The 19,998-nt window shown below is 42.3% G+C and overlaps 1 protein-coding gene across 6 annotated transcripts in view; it reads right to left on the bottom strand.

The window, feature by feature from the left end:
* The window catches only part of srpk2 (SRSF protein kinase 2), a 252,861-nt gene that overhangs the window by 40,113 nt on the left and 192,750 nt on the right, over positions 1-19,998 (bottom strand). For all 6 annotated transcript variants that reach the window (XM_078553211.1, XM_078553207.1, XM_078553206.1 and 3 more), the window contains 2 exons: positions 2,423-2,660; positions 980-1,456 (listed from right to left, as the gene is read on the bottom strand). In XM_078553211.1, coding sequence (XP_078409337.1) covers positions 980-1,456; positions 2,423-2,660 — 715 coding nt within the window. The remainder of the gene's footprint in view (positions 1-979; positions 1,457-2,422; positions 2,661-19,998) is intronic.

Raw genomic sequence — 19,998 nt, 5'->3', positions numbered from 1 at the left:
TAGTCGGAGCTGGATCACAGGGCCGATCATCTGACAGATGAAGGTCACTGTCTCCCTTGAGGGGTGGAGCCTCCTTCGGCATTGCACCTCAAACATATTGAGGTGGCTGCATCGCCACCTGTAAACCCAGGCAGCAGGATAGTGGCGTCTTCTGCAGCCCCTTCTGCCTTGGACTTCCTGTTGGCCCTGCGCCCCTTGTGCCTGCACCTGTCCTCCCACAAGTCACACCCCTGGAGGCTGAAAAGGGACACTTGGCCTCCTCTCCCTTCTGGCCCTCTCTTCCTCCTCAGAGGAGATGCCTCCAGCGGAGACCACGATCCCCATTCCCAGGGTAAGGGAAGGCTGTCTGATACCTAGAAAAGCCCCAAGTGGTATGACTCCTCTGGAGTCCTGAACTGAAGCCTCTTATTTCTGTCAATGCAGCTCTGAAGCAAAATGTAGTTGTCCTGTTCACACAAGCAAGCAGCAGCAACTTATAAGCCAAAGTACAAACAACGCGCATTAGCAAAACCACTCACCTCTCTTATCCCGCCCGTGGATGAGGTTTTTGCAAATGTGGCCTACCCGCCTGCCCGTTGTGCACGCACAACACCCTGAAAATCGCACGGGCTACATAAACTCCCAGACAATTGGTGCCTCAAAGATCTTAACTGGCCTGTTAATTAATGGCGGGTGCCTCCATTTTCACCGCATGCCCGCCTAGCAAAATATCGTGAGGGTGCGCGGTGATGTCGGAACGCACGCCCGACGTCATCGTGCTTCATATTACATCCTGGCGGGTCGGGCGTGCGCCCGCACACCAAAGGTAAAATTCTGGCCTATGTTTTTATTTAAAAAGGAGTGAAAACTATGTTAATTCATATTCATTAAAACTAATAACAAATTTCAAAGTGACAAGCAGCATAAATTAGAAAATATTGTTATAACTTTAATTTCTTTATGCATATCATAACAAAAAAGCAAATATATGCATACTCACTTTTTGGCATGTCTCCAGTGCTGGATGCAGACACAGTTCTACTCCTATCTTGTGATGGACTACTGTCTTCTCGCTCAGTCACTGTCGACCCATCTGATCCACAAGCTGCAGATTCTAAAAGCTTAGAAAACACAGATTCAGACATTTCAGAGAACTCTGACTCAGGACTTTTATTCTGTCCATTTTGTAATCCTCCATTAAACTGTCCATAAGGGTTACTATTTTCAGCATTTGGTCCATCAATGGGACTATCTTCTGTATTTGGACATTCCTCGTCATCATCATCCTCCTCCTCCTCGTCCTCTTCCTCTTCTTCACAAAGCTGGTCAGGTAAAAATGGACCATTTTCAACATGTCCATTTGTTTTTGGTGACTCATTGCATTCTGGCTCTGTCCTGGAAACCACATTTTCTACTTCATCTTTTCCCACATTTTCTTTCTCTGTGTCTTCCTTTTCTTCCTGATTATCAACTTTATCTAACAGATTAATAAAACAGAAAATTATTCAAATGAAAACATGCTAACAGAACCAAGCAAATAGAGCCAGAAGTTATGAAAAACCAAATAAAAATATGTAAAACTGCACTCAAAGATTGTAAATTATGAATATTGGAGAGAAAATGTTTATCTAAAAACTGAATGAAATCTTGAAAGTAAAACATCTTGAACTGCTGCAGTCCATGTGGTGTGGGTACACCTATAGTGCAGTTAGAAAGGGAGTTCCAGGATTTTGACCCAGTGATAATCAAGGTATGGCAATATAATTCCAATTTAGGATGGTGTGCAGCATGGAGGGGAATTTGCAGGTGGTGGTGTTCCCATGCACGTGCTACCCTTTTCCTTCTAGGTGGTCGAGATTGCGGGTTTGGGTGGTGCTGTTGAGGAGCCTTGGCGAGTTGCTGCAGTCATTTTGTCGATGGTACACACTGCTGCCACTGTGTGTCAGTGGTAGAGGGAGTGAAAATTTTAGATGGTAGATGGGGTGCCAATCAAGTGGGCTGCTTTCTCCTTCTTGTTGTTGGAGCTGCACTCATCCAGACAAGTGGAGAGTATTCCATCACACTTCTGACTTGTGCCTTGTAGATGGTGGACAGGATTTGGGGAGTCAGGAGGCAAGTTACTTGCTGCAGAATCCCCAGTCTCTGACCAGCTCTTGTAGCCACAGTATTTATATGGCTACTCCAGTTCAGTTTCTGGTCCAAGGGTGACCCCAAGGATAGATTATGTCAGAATGTAGTTTTGAAATGTTAATCAGTCCTGAAAAGTTACATAAGATCTTTCCTCTTATGATACAAAGGGGATTAAAAATAAAATTTGAAACTGGCCACAGAAGTTCAAAAATGTCAAATTTAGCAAATCCTGCAATGCTCATACATACTTAGTCAAGATTGCCATGTTTATGAATACCATTAATGGAGCAAAGTCCTTTTTCAAAACACTTACTGTATTCATTAGGTTGTTCCTCATCTACCACATGATCTATCACTGTTTCTTTCAGCTCATCTATTTTCTCCCCTTCCTGGTCATTTGATGCAACAGTTGTTAAAATCTCTTCCATCTTCTTCCTCTCTGCCTCTCTCTCCAACTCTTCTATCTCTTGCATACGTTTCTCCAGTAGCTCTGCCTGTCTCTTTTGCTTCTTTTTCAGCTTTTTCTTTTTGTTTTTAGACATTTTTCCTCCCTGAAACATTAAAAATAATTTGCTAATGCACAACACTTCAAAATTATGGTACAAATAATCAATAACAATTGCAAGGAGCTGTGAACCACAAATTTTTGCGAAAGATACAAATACTCCTACAAAGCATCAGTTTACTTAATGTAACATTGCAAAACAAAATCTACATAAGTGCTCATTTGCTTACTTTCCTCTTTCAGTACTCAACAGAATTTAAAATACTGTGTGGTTTATTTTCAAAAAGTCTAGAAGTCAATACAAGGAAGAAAAATCTGAACAGAGGATTATTTACTTTCAGCATTTCTTTTAAAGGAAACTGTTAGTGCAAGTTGAAGTCTACATAGTTACTGAGTGGGACATGTGAGGTGACTTCAATAGTACAAGGCTTACAAACATTACAGCAGTGATTTACTGATCTCACACGTGGCACCGAAAATTATGTATGACAAATTATTGATGTGTAGTTACTGTTGCAAGGTAGATAACATGACAGCTAATTTGTGCACAGCAAGGTGCCACAAACAGCAATGTGGGAAATGACCAGACAATTTATTTTAATGATGTTGATGAAGGATACATGGACAACTGCCCTGCTCTTCCCCAGATATTACTATGTAACTTTTTACAACCACTGAGACCCCAGATGCAACCTCAGTTTAACATCTCATCCAAAGGAATTTTTAAAATTCATTTATGGGATCTGGGTGTCACTGGCTAGGCCAGCATTTATTGCCCATCCCTAATTGCCATTGAGAAGGTGGTGGTGAGCTGCCTTCTTGAACTGCTGCAGTCCATGTGGTGTAGGTACACCCACAGTGCTGTTAGGGAGTGAGTTTCAGAATTTTGACCCAGCAACAGTGAAGGAACGGTTATATATTTCCAAGCCAGGACGGTGAGTGGCTTGAGGTGGAACTTGCAGGTGCAGGTTCCCATGTGTCTGCTGTCCTTGTCCTTCTAGATGTTAGCTATCGTGGGTTTGGAAGGTGCTGTCTAAGGAGCCTTGGGGAGTTTCTGCAGTGCGTCTTGCAGTTGGCACACACTGCTGCCACTGTGTGTAGGTGGTGGAGGGAGTGAATGTTTGTGGATGGGATGCCAATCAAGCGGGCTGCTTTGTCCTGGATGATGTCAAGCTTCTTGAGTGTTGTTGGAGCTGCACTCAGGCAAGTGGAGTGTATTCCATCACATTCCTAACCTGTGCCTTGTAGAGGTTTGAGAGGCTTTGGGGAATCAGGGGGCAAGTTACTTGCAACAGGATTCCTAGCCTCCGATCTGCTCTTATAGCTACAGTGTTTATATGGCTAGTCCAGTTCAGTTTCTGGTCAATGGTAAACCCCAGCACGTTGATAGTGAGGGATTCAGCAATGGAAATGCTGTTGAATGTCATGGGGCAATGGCTAGATTCTCTCTTCTTGGAGATGGTCATTGCCTGACACTTGTGTGGCACGAATGTTAATTGCTACTTGTCAGCCCAAGCCTGGAATTGTCCAGGTCATGGCCTGGCATAACTCTGGACATGGACTGCTTCACTATCTGAGTCGTTGGGAACATTGTGCAATCATCAGCAAACACCCCCACTTCTGACCTTATGATGGAAGGAAGGTCATTGATGAAGCAGCTGAAGATGGTTGGACCCAGGGCACTATCCAAAGGAACTCCTACAGTTATGTCCTGGAGCTGAGATGACTGACCTCCAACAACCACATCCTGCTTTTTGTAGACAGGACATACCTGGGCAATTTTCCACATTGCTGGGTGAATGCCAGTGTTGTAGCTGTACTGGAACAGCTTGGCTAGGGGTGCGGCAAGTTCTGGAGCACAAGCCTTCGGTACTCTTGCAGAATATTGGCAGGGCCCACAGTCTTTGCATTATCCAGTGCTTTCAACCATTTCTTGATAGCACGTGGAGTGAATCGAATTGGCTGCAGACTGCCATCTGTGATGCTGAGGACCTCCGAATGAGGCCAAGATGGGTCACCCACTCGGCATTTCTGGCTGAAAATTGTTGCAAATGCTTCAGCCTTATCCTTTGCACTGATGTGCTGGGATGCCCCATCATTGAGGATGGGGATATTTGTGGACTCTCGTCCTCCAGTGAGTTGTTTAATTGTCCACCACCATTCATGACTGGATGTGGCAGGACTGCAGAGCTTAGATCTGATCTGTTGGTTGTGGAATTGCTTGGCTGTCTAACGCTTGCCGTTTATGCTGTTTGACACGCAAGTAGTCCTGTGTTGTAGCTTCACTAGCTTAACACCTCACTTTTAATTATGCCTGGTGCTGCTCCTCGCATGCCCCCCTGCACTCTTCATTGAACCAGGGTTGATCCTCTGGCAGGGTGGTAATGGTAGAGTAGGAGTTATGCCGGGCCATGACGTTACAGATTGTAGTTGAGTACAATTCTGCTGCTGCCAATGGCAGTGCCTCATAGTTGCCAGTCTTGAGTTGCTAGATCTATTCAAAATCTATCCAAATTAGCACGTTAGTAGTGCCACACAACACAATGGAGGGTATCCTCAATGTGAAGGCAGGACTTTTGTCTCCACAAGGACTGTGCGGTGGTCCCTCCAACTGATTCTGTCATGGACAGATGTATGTTTTTCCCTATTGTTGGTCCCTCACCGCCAGCCGCAGACCCAGTCTAGCAGCTATGTCTATTAGGACTGGGCCAGCTTGGTCAGTAGTGGTGCTACAGAGCCACTCTTGGTGATGGACCTCCACCCAGAGTACATTCTGTGCCCTTGCCACCCTCAGTGTTTCCTCCAAGTGATGTTCAACATGGAGTACTGACTCATCAGCTGAGGGGGGACGCTACATGGTAATCAGCAGGAGGTTTCCTTGCCCATGTTTAATCCGATGCCGTGAGACTTCATCGGGTCCGGAGTCGATGTTGAGGACTCCCAGGGCAACTCCCTCCTGACTGTATACCACCATGCTGCCACCTCTGCTGGATCTGTCTTGCCGGTGGGACATACCAAGGGATGGTGATGGTGGTGTCTGGGGCAATAGATGTAAGGAGCACTTTGCAGTGTCGACAGGGTTGAGTATGCTGTTGCCTAGGTTGATGCTGAGTAGTTTGCATTGTTTCATCCCTTATTGAATTGTTTTTAGTCGTTTGAAACAACTGAGTGGCTTGTTGGCCATTTCAGAGGACACGTAAGGGTCAACCACATTTTTGTGGGTCAGGAGTCACACGTAGGCCAGACCAGGTGAGGACAGCAAATTTCCTTCGCTTAAGTGGGTTACGGCAATCGACATCATCATTAGACTTTTAATTCCAGATAATTGTATTGAATTCAAATTCCACCATCTGCTGTGGTGAAATTCGAACATGGATCCCAAGACCCTGGGTCTCTGGATTACTAGTCCAGTGACAATACCACTATGCCACAGCCTCCCCTAAATGGATGGCAATTCCAAAAGTGCAAAATGCACTTCGTATTGCTACTCTAGATTATGTGATCAAATCTCTAAAATGGGGCTTGAACCATTACCTTCTGCTGTACAGTTGAACACACACTGAGCCATAGCTGATACCGAATTCATTTCTGCCAACTGTTTTACAGTAAAGACAGAGTACCTAGAATTCTGCAGCACTTGAGCACAATTTCTGTTGTAAACCCAAGCAATAAATGTGATTCTGCAGCAAGTCTGCCTATAGTTTGCAGGCATCTCAATCTTAAAATTATTTTAAAATGTACAATATAGACTGTTAAACAAGCATTTCTTACTGATAATTAGTTGATTTTGATCTATTTAACACCAGTTAAATCAGGTTAAATCCAAGTACCCAGGAGCTGTTTAGCTCTTTGCATAAAGGGGGCCACAACTGTAATGTAAACATAGAAACATAGAAAATAGGAGCAGGTGGTGGTCATTTGGCCCTTCAAACCAGTTCCGCCATTCAATATGATCATGGCTGATCCTGTATGTCAATGCCATTCTCCCACTCTCTCCCCATACCTCTTGATGCCTTTATGGTCCAGAAATCTATTTCCTTCTTAAATATATTCGATGACTTGGCCTCCACAGCCTTCTGTGGAAGAGAATTCCGTAGGTTCACCACCTTCTGAGTGAAGAAGTTTCTCCTCATCACAGTCTTGAATGGTCTACCCTGTATCCTGAGACTGTGATCCCTTGTTCTAGACTCCCCAGCCAGAGGAAACATCATCCTGCATCCAGTCTATCCATCCTTGTCAGAATTTTATATGTTTCAATGAGATCGCCTCTCATTCTTCTAAATTCCAGTGAACACAGGCCTATTCAGCCCAATATCCTCATACGATACTCCTGCCATCCCAGGAATCAGTCTGGTGAACCTTCGCTGCACTCCCTCTATGGCAAGTATATCCTTTCTTAGGTAAGGAGACCAAAACTGCATACAATACTCCAGGTGTCATATCACCAAGGCCCTGTAGAACTGCAGTAAGATATCCTTGCTCCTGTACTCACGTCCTCTCGCAATAAAGGTCAACATACCATTTGCCTTCTTGACTGCTTGCTGCACCTGCATGCTTGTTTTCAGTGATCAGTGTACAGGACACCCAAGGTCCCTTTGCACATCAATATTTCCCCATCTATCACCATTTAAATAATACTCTGCCATTATGCTTTTCCTACCGAAGTGGCTAACTTTACACTTATCCACGTTATACTGCATCTGCTATGTATTTGCCCACTCACTCAACTTGTCTAAATCGTTTTGGAGCCTCTTAACACCTATCTCATCCCTCACATTCCCACCTAGTTTCATGTCATCAGCGAACTTGGAAATATTACATTTGGTTCCGTCATCCAAATCATTGATATATATATTGTGAATAGCTGGGGCCAAGCACTGATCCCTGCGGTACCCCATGAGTCACCGCCTGCCACTCCAAAAAAGACCCATTTATTCCTACTGTCTGTTTCCTGTCTGCTAACCAATTCTTAATCCATGTCAATATATTACCCCCAATCGCATGCGTTTTAATTTTACACACTAACCTCTTAAGTGGGACTTTATCAAAAGCTTTCTGAAAATCCAAATATACCACATCCACTGGTTCTCCCTTATCTATTCTGCTAGTAACATCCTCAAATAACTCCAGTAGGTTTGTGATGTAAATATTCAGTCTACATCATCAGTGATGTAAGATCACATGACAGCAGAGCATGTTGAGAGCCTCATGCTAAACCTTATCCCGTATATAGTTAGAAGAATGTTTAATAAAAGTTAAAGTTTACCAATAGCCTTTCCTGCAGCAGTCTCTATAAATGCAAGCCAGGGACAACCTAAGCTAAGACTCACAATGATGATAACAGATGAAGGCAGCATTACAGACAATGGAAAAAGCACTGAACAAAAAGCTCAGCAACTGAAAAAAAGCAGGAAGCAAAATGACTGTAAAGACAGCGCGGGAAAAACACCAACAGAACTCGAAGAAAGGCAAGAGTGAAGAAAAGTCATGGAGGAAATCTTACCCTTACCAGAGCGCTTTGAATACGTGGAAGGCTAGGATCAAACCGCGAAGTGAAAGAACTGGTGTCGTAGGTTTACCAGGTACAGAACTGCTTTGGGACTAGCTGAAAAGCCTAACAAGGAACAGGTTAGCACTTTCTCTGCACAAAAAGCAGTAGTGCCGACAATGTAATAGTTCGCCGGGGCATAAACGAAGAAATCGCAACATACAAAAATGTTATAAAAGCTTTTGATGCACATTTCAGAAGGAATATAATCATAGAAAGGACCAAGTTCAATTTATGTATTCAAAGACCAGGAGATAGCGTAGATTCCCTCATTAAAGATTTATGTCGGTTAGCTGAGAATTTCAAATATGGAGCCCTGAAAGGCAAATTAATTCGGGATCGCATTGCTGTAGGATTCTTAGGAGAGACTTTGTCAGATTTTCTACAATCAAGGGAGGATTTAACGCTATCAAAGGTCGTGTATTTATTCGAGGTGACTGAGATTTTGTGGAGAAAAACAACTGACACAGTGCAGCTTATAGGACACAGAAGTAGCAACGCACCTACTCAAAAACAAGGAAAGAATGAAGAGGGCGCGGTAGCCATTACTCAGTGTTCCCACTATGGTGGGAAAAGGCTGCATTGGCACGAAGAGTGTCCCGCCAAAAATGTGGAGTGCCATTCCTGGAAGAGAAGTCTTATTAAATCAGTATGCCTCCAAACTCAGATATTTAAGGAGAAACCAGTTAAAGCAGGTAGCATTCAAGAAATTGAAGATGCAAAAGATAATGAAGTGCCATTCTTGGGAGAAATTCCAGGACCCAATGGTAACTATTGAAGCGCAGACATTATGGTCAAGGGACATAAAACAAACTTCAAATTAGACACTGAAGCAGGAGTTTCAGTTCTTGCAGACAGAACAGTGGCTAAAGCAAAACTTCCTGCAGTCATCGACCATACGACTCCACGGTCTAGGAGGCATTCAACTGAAGGTCCAGGTACAGTTAACTGCTACACTTCAGCACAAAGGAAGAGAAATCACAGAAATGTTGTACGTGATCCAAAACCAAGAGTGTTCACTATTAAGCAGAAAAGCTTGCACAGATCTACAACTATAAAGAAAATGAATTGGGAAGCCAAGACAAATCCAAAGACTGCAGGACAGAATTTCCAAAATTATTTAGTCTTGGGAAGCTGAAAACAGCCTATCACACCACAATGAGATCAGATGCCAAACCAGTGTGCTTGTTCACCCCAAGGAAAGTTCCACACCCACTTTTACAGCAGGTGATGCAAGAAATTGAGTCAATGCTGCATTAGGAAGTAATCTCACTTGTAGCAAAACTTACACGTTGATGTTCATGTATGGTTCCAGTACCAAAACCAAATGGCTCACTGCAAATCCGTGTTGACTTGACACAGTTAAAGGGAGACCCACCCAATGGCCTCTATGGATGAGATTCTGACAAAGCTGGCAAAGAGAACAATTTTTACCAAACTAGATGACAACAGTGACTTTTGGCAGCTACCTTTGGACGAGGAATCCAAACTACTGACTACATTCATCACATTATTTGGGGAATATTGTTTCAATCGACTGCCCTTCGGTTTTGTATTGGCACCAGAGATTTTTCAGAAGACGATGACTAGCATTTTAGAAGGCTTAGAAGGGGGTCATCTGTCACATGGATAACATTCCAATCCACAAGTCCACTACCTGGGAGCATGATGCCAGAGTGAGAGCAGTATTGCAATAATTGCAAGAAGCAGGACTAACCTCCTTGCAACCAACCATTAAATTTCTGGAACACATGTTCCCACGAGGCATCAGGGCTGATCCACAAAAAACCAAAGCAATCAAAGGATTTCCACCACCTCACAATGTCAAGGAGCTTCACTGCTTCATGGGAATGGTCAATCAAGTAAGAAAGTTCTTAACTAATCTGGTACATGTAAATGAACAACTGCGAAAATTACTTAGGCATGACCAAGCATTGAGTTGGGAATAAAATCAACAAGTTTCATTTGAAAGGTTAAAAGGGATACTCATACTGGCTCACTATGATCCAGCACTGCCTATGATAGTTGCTGCAGATGCATCATTGACTGGACTAGGATCGGAATTCTTTCAAATTCAGAGAGATGGTAAATGCAGTCTAGTGTGCTACACATCTTGATCACTGACTGAAATAGAACAAAGATACTCTGTAATTGAAGGAGTAACATTAGCAGCTACATGGGTTTGAGAGAAGATTTCTGACTATGTCTTAGGCCTAAAGTTTACCATTGAGACAAACCAGAAACCATTGGTTATGTTATTAAATGCTAAAGAATTAGCATTAGAATTAGATGTCGCCAAAAGTCCAGAGATTTAATTTGAGATTGATGAAATTTGATGCTATAACCTAGCATGTCAAAGGAAAACAACAAACTACAGTGGACGCATTGTCACGCATTCCCGTTGACAAGCCTGAAAAAGAGGACATAAATTTTGTCGAAGATATGGAGTCCTATATTTCACTGACAACAATTTCTACCAGCAACAACACAGAGGTTAAATGAAATTTGAAAGGCATGTAAAGCAGATGAAGAATGCGCTCAAATTTGGAAATACTACATCAAAGGATGGCTAGAATATGTTCCAAAAAATCTCATCCTGAAGCAATATTTTGAGCAATGAAGGCATCTCAGTGACTTGCTGATTTTATTGGGAGATTGATCATACCTAGAATCCTTAGACTCAAGATTTTTCAGAGAATACACCAGGGACACCTGGGTATTGCAAAGTGTTGTACTAGAGCATGAAATTCTATTTGGTGGTCAGGGATCTCAAGTTCATTAAAGGAAATTATTTCAAATTGCATCACCAATGAATAGGTGCCAGAAGCAAGGAGAACCACTGATGGTATCCTCATTTCCATCCAGACCATGGGAATGCCTCAGAATGGATCTTTTTGAGCTCTAAGTAGTTGTTGACTGTTACTCCAGACGGACTGAGGTTAAGCATCTTCACAGTTCCACCTTGGAAGCTGTCAGTACGTTACTAAAATAAAATTTTGAAACGCGTGACATTCCAGACCTAGTCATTTCAGACAATGGTCCACAGTTTGCCAACAAATGCTTTAAGCTGTTCATAAAAGCCTATGGATATAGAGCTCACCCAAATACCCGCAAGTTAATAGGGAGGCTGAAAGAGGAGTAAGAATGGTAAAGGCTTTGTTGAAGAAAAATGACGATATCTACTGTTCCATACTGCTCCAGAATGGTCTGGCATCCGTCCGAACTTCTAATGGGAAGATGACTGCGGACTCAACTTCCTGTCTTCCACACATGCTTATGCCTTGACTCAAAGCTGAAGATATAGAGACAGTAAGGGAGGAGGATGATGAGTATCATGCAAATCAAACCAGAAACTATAATCAATGCCAGAGAGTACATGACTTACCAGGACTCCAGCCAGGGGAGTCAGTAATGGATTCATGACCAAAACTGCGAAGGCCAGGTTTTGGGGGAAAAAAAGTACATTTGCGATCTTATCTTGTGAAGACTGAAAATGGGATAGTGAGAAGAAACAGAAGTGCAGTTGAATGTACAAGACAACAATCTTCGATGGAATGGACCAGTTACCCAGAAGATCAGGAAGACGACCTGAACAGAGAGCTGGTAGTCTTTGATGATTCACATACTACTCTTATCGAGTTCGAAAAAGAAAATGGAGAACTTAAATCCTATATATCCTCTGAGAGAGCCGAGAACAAGGTCGGGCAGATTGGTGAAACCATCACAACTGTTATCTCTGTGAACCAGAGATGAAGGCAGAAACTTCAGAGGGAGATGAAGGATAATGTAAATAATGTGTTGGATAAAGTTAGAGACTTGGGAGACATGTGGTGCAAAGGGTTAATGTTAAATAAATAAGTAAATAGATAGACTACATCATCAGTGATGTAAGATCACATGACCACAGAGCATGCTGAGATAGTTCTATGTGAAGCCTCATGCTAAGACTTAGCCTGTATATAGTTAGAAGAATGTTTAATAAAAGTTTAAGTTTACCAACAGCCATGCCTCCAGCAGTCTCTATCGATCCTAGCCAAGGACAATCCAAGCTAAGATCCACAACAGTGATAACAGAACAACTACCTAGATAAGGCAGTTGGATGTCAGGTGTTTGGTCATGAGGAATGTTCTGAACAGAATAGTGTCAATTAACAATGGTCTCCTCCAGCAAATTCTGGGCAATATTTCTTGAAAGGAATTACTAAAGGGCAACAGTGTAATTGACAAAAGCAAGCAAACTAAAGATGAGATGACACAAAATACAGGAAGACATCAATCTAATCTCTTTTAACATGTAATTTGTTAATCTACATGTGTTTTATACTTGGACATTTCAAGGTCATTTGCAAATCAATGGAGATCAGGAGGCCATTATTAATTGACTTGCTACAGAATCTACATTCTCATGTCACTTGCATTTGTACCCCACTTTAAAAGGCCAAAAGTGTTAGGACTAGTGCATTCAGGAGTAAATGAGTTTTTACTTCTGAGCAACCTCTCTGGCTCTGATAAAATAATTTCATAGGTGTGGAGTCTCTTTCTCTAATTTTCTTTTAACCTTATTCTGTTGGTCCCTTTAATCTCTCTCCCTTAATTCCAACTCTATTTCCCAATTTTTATTTCACGTATTGTATATTATTTAAACTAATACATATTTCCTACTTAAACTTCCCGGTTTGGACTCTGTGCGACTCAGTAAGGAATTTTCAATCTGATTGGTTAAAGATCCTCACAGTTTCTTGCAGAGCCTCTTCAACCACAGGCACCAGACACCCAGTGGCAGAAAGTCTGCATTCTAAAGCTGATCAAATCTTTGTGGGCAGCTGTCAGCAAGGTGAACAGTAAGCATCATGCCTTTGCCACTGACTGCAAAATCTGGGCCAAATATTTTATGACGTGGTTGAGATTTTTAGGACAATGTAGTAAAGGTGGCCTAATGTATTCACCAGTTACACAGTCAGTGTCATTTAATGGTTAATGTTCTATAAATCACCACATCTCAATTCATAGCCTCTAAACATTACAACACTCAAATTCAAAAAATCCTACACTATTGTGAAGGAAGAGTAAGGAAAATCTATACTAAAAATACATGGTCAAGAGCTGAGCTAGTTGTGATTCCTCAAACTCAATGTTAGGCTCCAAACAATTTTTCCCAATGCCAGTTTCCATTTTAAACCTGATACCATTTTGGCAAATGTCCATTGTATTTGCTTCTGAAGCCAAAATAGCAGTGTGTTAGATAAATTTGCTACCACTTAACACTCTACTGTGTATTCTTTACATTTTCACTGCACTATGTGTGCCACATTGCCTTAGGCCAAAATAGGGTTACGTTTTATGGTTTAACTACAGGACAAAGGTTGAAGGAAACTCACTGATACATTTTATGCCTTGATTAGAGGACAGTAAATTCTGCAGAAATGCTGTGAGATTAGACTCTGGGAAGTGGTTTGACACATGCTGTATTCCTCTCAAAAGCCTGTTGTGCGATGTAAAATAGTTTTAGGTCTCAATCTACAGTTCTAGGTATTAAAATGTCTTAGCTTTTTAACTTAAAGTGTTTTAAAGAGAAAAAGTCACTTTCCTCCAAAGTATACAACAGATTTATGCATTATTGTGGTTTTTGTTATCAGGTTCTGTAATCAGTGTTGTAGTTATGTAGTTTCTGTAACTTTTACTTATTGACATATTTAATAAAATTTTGTATTTTGTAATGTATATCTTGCTACCCAATTTTGACACACCAATTATCTTTATGCACGGATTTTATATGTATAGTAGTAATTTCGTAATTGCTGTATTAGTTTAAGATTGTGTACCTCTTGGACTTTTAGTTATTTTTTAAGTAACTTGCTTCAGGCATCAGCAGTCAGTAAAAAGTTACATATAGGCATTTGAACTTTCCAGAATACCTAAGATGTATCAATTAGATCTTTTGGAATGATGAGCCCAATGAACATCAATCATTAGTATGTGATACCGCACATCCTCTTACCGCAAATAAGCAGACACATAAATTACCTTGTGAATGCCTTGTTATTTTGGTGGAAAGCTATAAACTTAAAATAACAGTGAAAAGCTGTAAGAGGAGGATATTCCCACAAGTGCCTGGCATCTCAGGGGACCAGTCATGAGTTAATGGGAAGTGACATTAGTAAGGTGACCAGTACCCTTAAGAGATCAATCAGACATTGATCATACATTACTTAACCAATCAGGGACTGATCATGTGCTGCTTGGGCCAATCAGAACTAAAGGATACTACTGATCATGCATCGAGGTAATTACTAGCAAGGGTTAATAAGCAACAATTTTCAGTAGCTAGGTGTGTGGCAAGAGAAAAGACGACAAATGATAGACTTCAGTCAACAGAACAAGAGACAGCGCCACCACAGTCAACCAGGAGTCGAGAGCCTGTGTTCCAGAATGAACTGACTGATCCACTGCCTTTGCTGAGTATTGCATTTTGTACTTATTGCAATTAACTTAATAAATGTGAAACTTGTGACAACACACTTGTACCCAGTGTGCTCTGTAGCTCGTTGGGGACTGCAGGTTCCTTTGAGCTAACTCTCCCAAACTCATTCTAACTGTTGTAATCGACTCACATACAAACATAGGAATCAGGAGCAGGAGTAGGCCACTCAGCCCCTCGAGCTTTCTCGGCCATTCAATAAGATCATGGCTGATCTGAATGTAATCTCAACCCCACATTCCTGCATACCCCCGATAACCGTTCGTCCCCTTGTTAATCAAGAATCTATCTAGCTCTGCCTTAAAAATATTCAAAGTCTCTGCCTCCACTGCCTTTTGAGGAAGAGAGTTCCAAAGTCTCTCAACCCTGAGAGAAAAGTTTTCTCCTCATCTCTGTCTCAAGTGAGCGACCCCTTATTTTTAAACAGTGACCCCTAATTCTAGATTCTCCCACAAGAGGAAACATCCTCCCCACATCCACCCTGTCAAGACTCCTCAGGATCTTAAAGGTTTCAATTAAGTCGCCTCTAAATTCCAATGTATACAAGCCTAACCTATCCAGCCTTTCCTCATAAGACAGCCCGCCCATTCCTTGTATTAGTCTAGTAAACCTTCTCTGAACTGCTTCTAATGCATTTACATCTTTCTTTAAATAAGGAGACCAGTACTGTACACAATACTCCAGATGTGGTCTCACCAATGCCCTGTACAACTGAAGCATAACCTTCCTACTTTTATAATCAATTGCCCTCACAATAAGCGATAACATTCTATTAGCTTTCCTAATTACCTGTTGCACCTTTTATGATTCATGCACTAGGATACCCAGATCCCTCTGAATCTCAGAGCTGCTCAATCTCTCACCATTTAGATAATAAGCTTTTTTATTCTTCCTGCCAAAATGAACGATTGCACACTTGCCCACATTATACTCCATTTGCCAGATCTTTGCCTGTTCACTTAACCTATCCATATCACTTTGTAGCCTCCTTACGTCCTCTTCATAATTTACTTTCCTATCTATCTTTGTGTTGTCAGCAAATTTAGCAACCATTCCTTCGGTCCCTTCATCCAAGTCATTTATACAAATTGTAAAAAGTTGAGACCCCAGCACTGATCCCTGTGGTACACCACTCGTCTCATCCTGCCAACCAGAAAAAGACCATTTATGCCAACTCTCTGCTTCCTGTCAGCTAGCCAATCTTCTATCCATGCCAATATGTTACCCCCTACACCATGAGCTTTTATTTTCTGCAATAACCTTTGATGTGGCACTTTATCAAATGCATCTGGAAATCTAAGTACAGCATGTCTACAGGTTCCCCTTTATCCACAGCACATGTGACTCCTTCAAAGAAGGTTAAATTGGTTAAACATGACTTCCTTTTACAAAGCAATGTTGACTCTGCCTGATTGCCTTTAATTTTTCTAAGTGCCCTGCTATAACTTCTTTAATAATAGTTTCTAACATTTTGCCTAGGACAGATGTTAGGCTAACTGGCCTATAGTTTCCTACTTTCTGTCTTCCTCCCTTTTTGAATAAAGGAGTTATAATTGTTATTTTCCAATCTAATGGAACCTTCCCTGAGTCAGGGGAACTTTGGAAAATTAAAGCCAGTGCATCAACTATCTCACTAGCCACTTCTTTCAATACCTTAGAGTGAAGTCCATCTGGGCCTGGAGATTTGACAACCTGCAGCCCCAACAATTTGCTCAATACCACTTCCCTGGTGATTGTAATTTTCCCCGAGTTCCTCCCTCCCTTCCATTTCCTGATTTACAGCTATTTCTGGGATGTTACTTGTGTCCTTGTTTGTGAAGACCGAAGCAAAATATCTGTTTAATTCATCCGCCTACTTTCCATTATCAATTCCCCAGGTGCACTTTCTATAGGACCAATGTTCACTTTGTTTACTCTTTCCTTATTTCAATATCAATAGAAACTCTCACTATCCAACTTTATATTACTAGCTATCTTTTTCTCATTCTCTAATTTTTCCCTCCTTATTAATCATTATGTCATTCTTTGCTGTTCTTTATATTCTTTCCAATCTTCTGACTTGCCACCTGTCTGCGTAATTATATGCTTTTTCTTTTAGTTTGATGCTGTCTTTAATGCTTTTAGTTAACCATGGATGGTGGGCCCTCCCCTTGGGATTTTTCTTTCTCATTGGAATGTATATATTCTGTGTATTCTGAAATATCCCTTTAAGTGTCTGCCACTGAACTTCTATTGACATATCCCTTAACCTCATTTGTTAGTTCACTTTAGCTAGCTCTGCTTTCATGCCCTCATAACTGCCCTTATTTAAGCTTAAAATACTAGTCTTGGACGCACTCGTTTCTCCCTCAAAATGAATGTAAAATTCAATAATATTATGATTGCTGCTACCTAGGGGTGCCTTCACTAGGAGGTCATCAATTCATCCTACCTCATTGCTGAATACCAGATCTAGTATAGCCTGCTCTATGGTTGGCTCCAGAACATGCTGTTCTAAGAAACTATCCTGAAAACATTCTATGAACTCATCTATGCTACCTTTGTCCATCTGATTTTTCCAGTTAATATGTAGATTAAAATCCCCCATGATTATTGCTGCACCTTTCTGGCAAGCTCCCATTATCTCTTCTTTTATACTCTGTCCTACTGTGTAGTTACAATAGGGGGCCTGTATCCCACTCCCAAAAGTGACTTCTTGCTTTTATCATTCCTCATCTCAACCCAAACCACTTTTACATCCTGGTTTCCTGAACTTAGGTCATCCCTTTCTAATATGCTAATACCATCATTAATTAACAGAGCCACCCCACCATCTTTTCCTAACTTCCTGTCCTTTCTAACTGTCACATACTCTTCAATATTCAGGTCCCAATCGATGTCATCCTGTAGTCATGTCTCTGTAATGGCTATCAGATCATACTTATTTATTTCTATTTGCGCTATCAGTTCACCTGTTTTGTTTCGAATGCTATGTGTGTTTAGATATAGAGAGTTTAGTTTTGTCATTTTATTTTTGTAGCATCTAGCCTTATCTGCTGATTTACTCTTAGATTTATACTCTTTGTCCCTTCCTGTCACAGCCTGCTTATCATTTCCCATATTAATACCTGTCTCTCTTGCCTTGTCTCTACACATTGGTTTACCACATCTCCCCAAATTTGATCCCTTGCTCCCACTATTCAGTTTAAAACCCTCTCCTACTTTCCTAGCTTGGCAGCTCGTGAAGACACCAGCCCCAGCGTGGTACAGGTGTAGACCATCCCAATGGTACAGATCCCACTTTCTCCAATACTGGTGCCAGTGCCCCACAAACCAAAACCCATCTCTCCCACACCAGTTTCTAAGCCATGCATTCATTTCTCTAATCTTATTTGTCCTATGCCAATTTGCACGTGGCTCAGGTAATAATCCAGAAATTATTACCTTTGAGGTTCTGCTTCTTAATTTGATGCCTAGCTCATCATACTGACTATGCAGAGCCTCGTTCCTCTTCGTGCCCATGTCGTTGGTACCTACATGGACCACGACCGCTGGATCCGCCCCATCCCACTGCAAGTTCCCCTCCAGCCCTGAGCAGATGTCCCGAACCCTGGCACCAGGTAGGCAACAAAGCTGCCTAGACTGTCGCTCTTTGCTACAGAAAACAGTGTCAAACCCCCTTACTATACAGTCCCCTACTACTACATTAATTTTTGCTCCCCTCACTTGGGTGGCTTCCTGTACCATGGTACCATGGTCAGTTTACTCATCCACCCTGCAGCCCTCGCTCTCAACCAAACAAGCTGAGAACACCTCAAACCTATTGGACAACTGCAGAGATACATACTCCTGCCCTCTGGGTCCCCTTACCTGCCTCACTTGCAGTCACACCCTCCTGTCCCTGGCCGCTGACCAAATCAGAAGACCCTATCCTAACTGGTGTGACTGCCTCCTGGTATAAAGCACCCAGGTAACACTCCCCACTCCCTGATGAGTCGCAGTGTCTGCAGCTCAGCCTCCAGCTCAATGACTCTGAGCCGAATTTCCTCAAGCCGCAAACACTTACTACAAACATGTTTGCCCTGGATCACAATGTTCCCCAGGAGCTCCCACATGTTGCAGCCTTGACACAACACCTGTCCTGCCATCCTTAATGAGTTTTAAACAATTACTTACTTGATCATTTATTTATGTCGCTTTCTTATATATTTGACTAACTTTACCACCAAATTATGTACTATTTTAAACCTTAGAGATAGAATAGAACTTACCAACTTACCAGATACTCAGCAAACAGCGAGCTCCTTTCCCTGTAGTAGAGCAAGAACCAATTTCTATGGGGTGAGAAAGATAGGAAGAGAAAACGAACTCCTCCCCTCTGACCAAACTCCAAGTCTTCACTGAGTTAGCCGGCTGCACTCTGCTTGACAAGGTTGCACTCAACAACCCTGAATTTATAGTAAAGAACTGGAACTACAGTAGCCAGATTCAACCAGTTAGCTAATTAACTACTCAGCTCCTACGGCTGAGAGTGAGTTTACCCTGTCTAAACTGTAAGAAAGAATGAACTTAGCCTGTTTACACAGTACTTTCCAGTTACTGCTATTTACAGACTGGATTAGATTTTAAGAGCAAAATTTAAGAACAGAATTACACTTAAAACTCCCTTCTCACCGAACTCCAAGTCTTCACTCAGTTAGTTGGCTGCACTCCATTTGCCGCTCAATCTCTGGGTGGGAAATTGGGCAAGCGAGCGGAAAAGGGACCAGGCAAGCGGGAAAGGGGCTGGGTGAGAGGGAAAGGGAGAACAGGAGCCAGCGAGCTAGAGCAAAAGGGAATGAGGTAGGGCAAAAAGAAGCAGGGTAGGGAAAAAAGGAGCTGGGGGGGGGGTAGTGCAAAAGTGAGCAAGCAAGAGAGACAAAGGGAGGGAGAGAGGGCGGGAGCAGGAGGGCTGATGTGGTAGCAGGAGAGGCTGCAGCGGGACCGAGGGGGACGGGAGCAGAGGGGGGTGCGGGAGGAGTGGGGGTTGAGGGGAGTAGAAGCAGGGGCCCAGCAGAGTGAAGCATGTGGTACAGTGTGAGAAGTTGAGGGGGCACGAGGAGGCAGAGAGCAGGCAGGACATAGGGATTGGGGGACGCAGAAGACAGCTGAAGATGTGGGGCATGCAAGGAGGGCCAGGGTGCAGAGAAGCCCATGAAATTGTGTGATAGTAGAGTGCAATAAAAAAATCGTGAAGGAGGATAAAATGAAAAAGGGAAAGAAATGATGACGGATAAAAAGTTAAAATGTCTGCAGCAAGGAAAGGAAAAGGATCGATAAACTAACAAATGGAGGAAACGGTGGAGAGAGAGAGAGAGAGAGAAAAATAAATGAACGAAG

Source organism: Cetorhinus maximus, chromosome 12 (assembly GCF_964194155.1).
Source record: "Cetorhinus maximus chromosome 12, sCetMax3.hap1.1, whole genome shotgun sequence".
NCBI classification, from domain to species: Eukaryota; Metazoa; Chordata; class Chondrichthyes; order Lamniformes; family Cetorhinidae; genus Cetorhinus; species Cetorhinus maximus.
This window is presented reverse-complemented; position numbering and strand designations above follow the sequence as displayed.